The sequence below is a fragment of the Gossypium hirsutum genome, chromosome A03 (genome assembly GCF_007990345.1).
Source record: "Gossypium hirsutum isolate 1008001.06 chromosome A03, Gossypium_hirsutum_v2.1, whole genome shotgun sequence".
In the NCBI taxonomy this organism is placed as follows: Eukaryota; Viridiplantae; Streptophyta; class Magnoliopsida; order Malvales; family Malvaceae; genus Gossypium; species Gossypium hirsutum.
This window is the reverse complement of record NC_053426.1, coordinates 5,408,022-5,417,168: the sequence shown is the minus strand read 5'-3', so window position 1 is coordinate 5,417,168 and position 9,147 is coordinate 5,408,022. Positions and strand designations below refer to the sequence as shown.

At 34.0% G+C, this 9,147-nt stretch overlaps 1 protein-coding gene across 1 annotated transcript; it reads left to right on the top strand.

The window, feature by feature from the left end:
- The first annotated feature begins 3,240 nt into the window (after nt 1–3,240).
- On the top strand, nt 3,241–5,431 carry LOC107887511 (mitogen-activated protein kinase kinase kinase 18). Its single transcript, XM_016811772.2, has one exon. It carries the CDS (start codon nt 3,954–3,956, stop codon nt 5,403–5,405), a length of 1,452 nt encoding a protein of 483 aa, XP_016667261.2. The 5' UTR covers nt 3,241–3,953; the 3' UTR covers nt 5,406–5,431.
- The last annotated feature ends 3,716 nt before the right edge of the window (nt 5,432–9,147 follow it).

The window sequence follows — 9,147 nt, the reverse complement described above, 5'->3', positions numbered from 1 at the left end:
TAAATTTAATTCACATGTAGTTTTGCATAAGATGAAACTTAAAATTGAACACTTAAAATCTTAAAATCTTAAAACCTACCAAAACCTCTAATCTTAGATAAAATTTAGCCAAACATTCCAAATTTAATCACGATTTTGAATGATCGAGATATCAACTAGTTTTTTTGTAGGAGTTTTAACTATACTTTTCAATTTTGATCCGAACTTAAAAAGTTAGTTTATTAATTTGAATCTAAATTGATCATAAAATATTAACAATTCAAATCCAACCTAACTTGAAAAAAAATGACCCAAATTTAGAATGGCGTGAGTACATAATTTGAATAAAAAAAAGTAAGAAGAATTTGAATCTAACTTGAAAAAGAAAACCGATTGACAAACCTAAATAACTTGAAACTAGAATTACTTAAATTAATCTAATCTAAATTCACTGAATCCAAAATCAACCCAACTTACCTAATTTATCAATGTGGTTTTAATCTTTTAGGTGATGGAGGAGAGTAGCTTTTGGTACACGAAACAATTGATTTTAGTTAAAGAGAAGATGAAATTAGATGACGTCTTCACCATGATTGGAAGATTAAAGAGGATGATGACCTTGTGGCATAATCCAAGAATTGAACTAATATATCATTAACCAATAAACCAAATGCTGGATTGAATATTATTGGTAAAGGAAAATTAAGATCCCAAAGGCAAAGCCAAATTTGGAGCTTTTGGACATCGGATAAGTATCACGTGCATATACATTAATGTGATATACATGAATAGGGTTATGTCATAACTTAAGCGGTAAGAAGATTTGGTATGGGTTAGATCATTGCCTAGTATCCTTTTTCATTTATTAGAAGCATTTGAGGAAAGAGCTTTCCAATGCAAATACGACAATAACCCAACAAGGTCACTATGCTATTCCCCTCCAAATGTTGAACCACACAGGCTCTATTATTTGCCACCCAAGTGCCTTTTCAGAAAAGAAAAGGCTCAAATTCACCCAACCCCAAGTTGGAAATTTTTAATTTCGAGTTTAAGTGGACAACAATTTCTCCCTTTTCCTTTGCCTTTCCCTTTAAGTAAGTTATTCTACCTTATCCAATCCAAGACCCTGTTAAACAAGATTAAGATTATAGTGGGGTATTGCTATGCTGCCCCTTTCATTTGGGTCAATTCCAAACTCAAGCTTTTAGGATTGAGTATTTTTAGCTTAGTTCATGTTAATTTCAGGTTTGAGCAATGTTAGTTTTGGAACAATAGATCAAACGAGTCTGGGTTGATTTTTATAGGTTGAATCATATTGAAATTTTAACTTCGAGTCAATATCAACATGCCTATGATTCCATTTATCATTGATGTTAAAAAGTCAAACTATGATTTCGAACAAAAAAAAAGGTAAACAGAGAGTTTTTCAAACCAAATCATGTCTGTAAACTATGATTTTAACCTAATCAATCACAAAAGTACTTTCTACTGGAATTACATTTTTATCTTCGTTTAAAGAATCCAACATACACCCAATCTTACAAAACTCCTTTTAACCTTAATGGTATACTCACACAAGTAAAATAGTTAACTAATAAGAGTAGAGAGACATTGATGAGGGGGTGGGGGTCAAAACATGGTATGTCCTTAGGTCCACAGACTTTTTGACAAATCATTCAAAAGAACTAAAAAATTGAAAAAGAAGCACCTTTCCTAATGAATGATGATCTCAATTCACAAATGCAGGGTCTACTCTTCAAATAGCATCACCATATAGCAAAGGCAAAACCAAAATAATCTAATGTTCTAAAACAATGGGTATCCTAAATTTTTTTGAGCTAAATTTTTTTGACTGTCACCATCCTACTTACATGACCTGAATCTAGGCAAAATATCATTACAAAATACTTGATTTTCTGGGGCAATGCCAAAAAGGGTATCTTCATTTATCGATTAAAATTTCCTTTTAATCCTATCTCACTTGACCCTTAATTCATCTAGTAGCTAACTTGGTGTTACTTCTTTTATTAGTTAAAAAAAAGGAGATTAGACATTCCACTAATAACTCTTCACTGCAAAAGACAAACGCAAGCATCTTTGGGAACCAACATCCTCATGTTTTCCTTTCTTATTGGTGCCACGTGTACGTACATTTTTTGACACGTAATCTGATAGTTAGACCCGACATTTATATTTGGGGGGTGTGGAACCCATACTGTGTCCCATTCCCATCTAGTGGACTTGCATTGTTTTACGGTTTCGGCCACCAAGCTTCAACTTGGGGCACCTCCTAAATATTATATTCCCATTGTTAAATCTTCTTACTCCACAACCACATGTAACTTCACCAATCATCTTCAATTTTTTAGCTTGTTAGGTAAATTTTTTAAATGGTTAAACTACTTTGTGCTTTCCCATACTTGGTCAAAATAAATCCTAGATAAATTCACTTAAATTTGAGACTTCAAAATTCTCAAAGCTTTTTTTTCTTTTTCTTTTCATTAAGCTAATGTTTTATAGACAACAATTAAACATTTTTTAACCATAAATATTAGTACTTTGTACATAATCATTACTTGAGTTATGGGTGTATTTAGTTAGGTGGAAAAGTGAAAAAAAAAATTTAAGTACACTTGAAAGAGAGGGACAATTATTTTTTATTTTAATATATAAAAACCAGTCCTTCCAAATTTGAATGATGAGAAGAGAAAAAATAAACGAGAAGTGTATACTGGTTTAAGATTATATATTTTTCAAATGTTTTGTTTTTTATTCATTTCTCAAGTCTATCTAGTAATGGAAAGAAAATTATTTTTGTCCTTACAATTTTTTCATCTTTCTTACCAAACACTACCTATGGAAAGTAAATTATGTTTTCCATCTTTTCATTTTTCCAGCCATTTAATTTTTCATCTTTTCAATTTTTTTTCACTCTATCAAGTAAAGCCTAAAAGCATGCTCTCTCAACTAAGAATTATCACAAAGATCCTATTGAGGTCCGTGTCACATTCATTAGGTCCCAACACACATTACAAAAGACGTTGCCACTAGCGACCAACAACATTGTCCATCGTATCCTAGAAAGGTTGGATTATATTTTGGTAAGACAATTCATATCTCTCTACCTAATAGAACTACTACTCGCAATTTCGGGGATAAATTTGACAACAAACACTTTGCTTATATAAGAGGGATTAAAGACATTTCTACCACTCTTTGCTCTTTAAACTTGCTCATGCAACTCTCGACATTATCATGTGAACATTTTAATTTTATTTTGAAATAAAATAATTTTGCTATACACTAATGATCACCAACTTGAAACCTGGATAAGATCCAAGTTGCCTACCCATGACCTAACTAGGCCCCACCAAATGGATATATGTGAGGCGTACAACGAAAGGACAACCAAGGGAGCTCGCGCTCGCATACACCCGAGAAGTTCACATGTAGGGGCTGCGAGGTCTACCAAGCAACCCAGAACGGTACACGTGTTCAACATGCCCTATGCTTGCTTAAAATGTTAGTTCTATGAATAGTAGGGTCAAGTCCATGAACAATAAAATCAAATTATAAATAGTAATAATATGTATAAATATTTGAATATTCCTTTTAAGGAGAAAAAAAAATTACTCTAACAAACTTAATAATCAAAAGCAAAATCACCCCAACTAAAACAAGGGGGTAGATGAAGTAGAATTGGGTGTGGGATAAGGATAAAAGCCAGAATCATCGTCAACTCTTCCCAGTTCCCACTGTCGTTGATATGTCAAAACACATGCCCAGTTCCTAACTCAAATAATAATATAATAATAACAAAGTGACATAATCAAACAGTTTTCCCATTTATCTATCTATAAATTCCACGTAGGACTCAATATCATTCTAGTTTACTCGGATATAAATACCCGCATTTGGGCCCTCGAAAAAACAGAGAACCATAAAAAAGAAAATAAAAATTTGAGTTTCGAAAAATGGAGAAACAGAGCCATACCCAGAAAACTTCATGGACACGAGGCAAGTGTATAGGCAAAGGCTCCTTTGGTACCGTTAGCTTAGCGATCAACGAACTTAACGGCGCCGTTTCCGCGGTCAAGTCCGTCGACTTAGCAACGTGTCTTCCCAGCCAGTTGGAGTCTTTGGAGAATGAAATTCGGATCCTCCGTTCGCTTTCCTCTCCTTACGTCGTTAATTACCTCGGCGATGACGTCTCTCCGGCGAATTCTTTCCGTAATCTTCACGTGGAGTATTTGCCGGGCGGCACCGTTGCTGACGTGGAGATTGTTAAGCGGCGGGCTGCTGACTTGGACGAGAGGCTTTTGCGGTGGCACACGCGGTGCTTGATTTCGGGTTTGAAGTACGTGCACGACGAAGGCATTGTTCACTGTGATGTGAAAGGAAAGAATGTTTTGCTTGGATCGGATTCCAGTTCCGTAAAGCTCGCGGATTTCGGCTCGGCGATTGAGATCAAAAAGGGAAGGTCGCTGATTAAGCCACGTGGAAGCCCTTTATGGATGGCGCCAGAGGTGGTTTGCGGCGAGTATCAAGGGCCGGAGAGCGATATTTGGTCACTAGGATGCACTGTCGTCGAGATGATTACCGGGAAGCCAGCTTGGGAGGATCACGGTTTCGACTCGCTACGTCGAATTGCTTACTCGGAGGAACTCCCCGAGTTGCCGACTCAGTTATCCAAACTTGGTAAGGATTTCGTGGAGAAGTGTTTGAGAAGGGATCCAAATCGAAGGTGGAGCTGCGATCAGCTGCTGCAGCATCCATTTATATCATCGGCATCGCCGCCGAAAATGATAGGAGAATCATCTCCGCGTTGCGTTCTCGATTTCGCCGGGTCGGATTTCGAAGAGGACGAAAACACTGCGAATTTCGAATCGTCGGCGAAGGAGAGGATCAGTAAATTAGCGAATGAAGCAGGGGCAATTTGGGAATCGGATGGTTGGGCGACGGTAAGGAGTTACGCTCGTGAATCACGTGTGAATTGCGAGGAAGGGACAAGTACGGAATATCCGGAGTTGACGAGGACGCATTTGGAAATTTTCAATTGGCGGCAGTGTGGTAAATACGTGCGTCTTAGAGGGCTAAAATCGTCGTTTGGTGGCCAACGGTGCGATCCGTTGGCTGGTTCAAGCTGTCGGTGTTGGCCACAAAAGGAAAAGGTGGAGTTTGCGGTGGAGAAGGGAAAGTTGATATTCTGCAGATTTTGTAATTTATTATTACAATTAATTTTGTGTGATTTCAAATTATTCCTATATATTTTATTGATGTTTTTAAATTACTTCTTTCTTCCTTCATTACTTTTATCCTTTACCTCCACCATTCTTTTTGGTCCAACCTCCAATCGTTGCAACTTAAATTTTCAATCTCCGGTACAACCTGATTGTTGCAATAACAACAACCATCAACTGAATTAATAATAAACTATTCAATATTTAAGCTAGTTATAAACTTACCAAGAGTATATATACAGGTTGTTACAGATGCTATTACAGCTCATGATAGGACCTCCACTATTTTGTCTTGATTCTACTGCCTCTAGTACTGATATTCTCTGCGGAATTCAGGCCTGCTGGACACATGTCTACGGAACAAGCGGTCATTTCTGTTCTTGGGACTGACGTTCCAAGTGGGTTTTGTATCTGCTAGACATGTGTCCGGGTGACTGCGAGCTCCTTAGATATATGCAAACTGAAACTGTGATAAGTTGAATCCATGAGTTCCTTGAGTATATGCGAACTAAGACTGTAGCAAGCTGGATTGGTGAACTTATCCTTTCTGCGAACTCCTTAAATATATGTGAACTCACATTGTTATCCTATCGCGATTGGTTTTAAACTTAATATTCTCGTAAAACCTATCTAAATTATATATTGATAATCTAGATCCTGTATAAAATAATTAATATATTTAAAGATGCTAAAAACTCACATCCTCTATATTCAATGAGCTTCAATAAATACTTTTATTTAATGTACATAAAAAAAATCAGACTCTAATGCCTTAAGATATTTTCTAATGCTATGCACATCAAATTCAATATTGGTATCTCCATGTCCATAAAAGACATCATGGAATTCAAACTGTGTTTTTTTTTCTAGGACATTTAGAATGACGTGTAAGACTTAAAAAATCTTATGCATCAAAATCCTCTATCATTTGTCTCCTAGTTATATTTATTATTAAAGCTAAAGCTAGTAAGGATTTAGGGTTAGTGTTGTATTGACGGCTACTTTTTGGTCATTGAGAAAGACACCTAAAAGATGGCATCTGTTCAATGCACAAGTTGCTGTGTGGGATATAACACAAACTCCATTACTTTAATTTCATATTTCACAATTTTGATTAAACAAATTAAATATCAATTGCATTTTACAGATTCTTATCCTTTTAACAATATGCTTGGTTCTATTAGTCAATGTTGAATCAATGTTGTCAATTTTTCCATTTTGTTTTAGCATTCATATGTATTAATATGATGTGTTTTACTATATTATTTTGAATTTATTAATATTTATTAATTCTTTTCTTATAATATAATTTCATCATACATTTTTAGACTTTAAAAAAATTCAATTTTATCTTTAAACTGAAGTAACGTTTCGTGGAGTGCGACTTATATTTTTTTGTTAAACTAGAAATAAAGTAGAGGCGACGTTGTGATCAGAAATCACGTGACGTCACAATAACAAGAAGAAGTTTGAAGTGAATACAAAACAGAGACAACGTCCTAACAACGCGACACAGGATGTCATCACAACAGATGACGTCCCAACGATGCGACCCATGACGTTGTGGCGATGCAACGAATTCTATCTCAAAACAACTGCGTAATTAGACTTTTAGCAAGATTATTTTTCCCAGTAAAATTCTGATTATACCAGTGATATTTTAGTCTAATTAGAACTCTAATCTTAACCTATAAAAGGAGGGCTTTAGTAACCCTAGAATAACATCTTCATCATCATAATACAACATTAGAGAGAAAATTAAGAGAAAGCTTTAAGGAAATTTCTCCATCTTGTACTCTTCGGTTATTTGCTCATTAGTGAAATCTTCTTTTCTCCGTGATTTTTTATCCTCTTCATTGGAGGAGTTTTTTCACGTAAATTTATGTGCTCAATTTTCTCTATTCCTTTTTTTTCTTTGTTTATACAGGTCAATCCCCAAAATGTTCTAATGATATCACTCAATAAGTTTAACTATCAGTTCGGATTTGACATGAGTTATTTTTATTAATCATGTATAGAGTAATAAATATTTTTATACACCTCATATTCAACCTAACATTTAATATCAAGATTAAGTGAAAAAATAATCAGAAAAGTTAGAAAACCAATTTAGATTTTGACCAAAAGTTGAGCACATCCGGTTGAATTAACCCTTCAATTTAAAATTTCACAATTGATTAAAAAAAAGCATAAATTGGCATTTACATATTCTTATCCATTAAGATATCTTAGGTTGATAAGAAACAATTGTAATGAAAGATTAACAAAATAAAGAAAGAAAATGACCCAATTTTGCTTAGAAAAATGAAGGACTTTTGATTCTCTAAAATCTTTTCAAGGTCATATGGTAAGCTACCAAGAAGACGTTCAACACTTTTTCTAGAAATTTAGATATATTTGCTCTTCATAGTCTCTCCTACAAGATTATTAATTTGTCAACAAACGACATGGAAAAGTTTCAAATGTGAAACCACAAACTAATCCGACAAGTTCTTAGGATGCTATGCTACATTCCTTCCTTGGTTTGGATTCTCATTCTCAATTCGAAGCTTCCCACGAATTTGCCATGTTTTTTCTTTCTTTTGGAAGATTCAATGTATTCCGTAGAAACACAGCATACTTTCTGAAAACAAAACTGTAGTAGGATTAAAGAGGTTATAGGACAGAGACAAATATAACCCCATTATAGATGACTGAATTAAATGGTAAAATTATTGATTGAGTCTTAGTTGGATTGGTATTGATTGGGTTTGAGTGCGCTGAAGCGCATTATCCTCTTATTTAAAAATTTAGGAAGAATTATAAATAATTCTAAATATTGTATAAAAAACAAAAATGATAAGAACGAGGATTTTGTTGATAATTATATGTCTCCATGTTGAGGCTTCTAGAATAAAATTAAGGGGAAGAAAGGTACGCGGAATGGAGGTTTCCTATGATCACATTTGCATTGAAAATGAAAATTATTAATTTCTTTTTCTTCTAGGTACAATGTATTAATTTCTATATCATGGAAGTTTTCAAATATATTTCTTCTAATTTTCATCCTTTAAATAAAATTTTAATTATGTTATTAGTCCTTGTATTTTATAGAAGTTGTGAATTTAATTTTTATACTTTAATTTACTCATTTTTAATTTTTGTACTTTTCAAATTTTGAAATTTCAGTCCTTATCAAAAGATTTTTTTTTGTATTCTTTATATCCATTTTGTATTCAACTTTCAAGATTTGTGACCACTCTTTTCAACAATGTTACCTCCAAAGTTCGAAATCGTGTCTCTCCTTATGAATGCAATGTGCCATTTCGAAAAACATAGAGACCAATGTTTTCAGAACCGATCAAGCCATCGGTGTCTGATTTGATTGGTCCAACTGACAGGGCCGAAGCCAGGGGGGCTGGCATGGGCCTCGGCCCCCCCTAAAATGTAAATTTGCTATTTTGGCCCTTAAAATTTTTTAAAAATTTTAAATCAGTAAAGGTAAAATTATACTTTGGCTCCCCTAAAATTATAAAAATTCGATTTAATCCTTTACAAATTATAAAGATATAAACTATAAAAAATTAAAATTTATCCGCCACCCCTAAATATTTATTCTGGCTTCGCCCCTGCCAACTGATCCAACCATCAATCTAACCAATTCATTCTCTAATAATATAAAATAATAATAATTAAAAAACAGTTTAAAAAAATAAACTTAACAAGAAAGTTGGACCTGACTGCAAATCTATAAAATACATTTAAGCCCGTCTATCTATTTTAAGCCCATAATACTAATGGTAATAAACCCTAGAAGAATAATGTCAACTACTCAGCCTTACTTTCCTATTTTCCCTTTGCCGTAGTTGTTGTTCATTAGTTTTTTTTCTTCTTAATTTTCCTATTTTTCTATCTATTTTAAGCCCATAACCAAATAATAATAATTTTA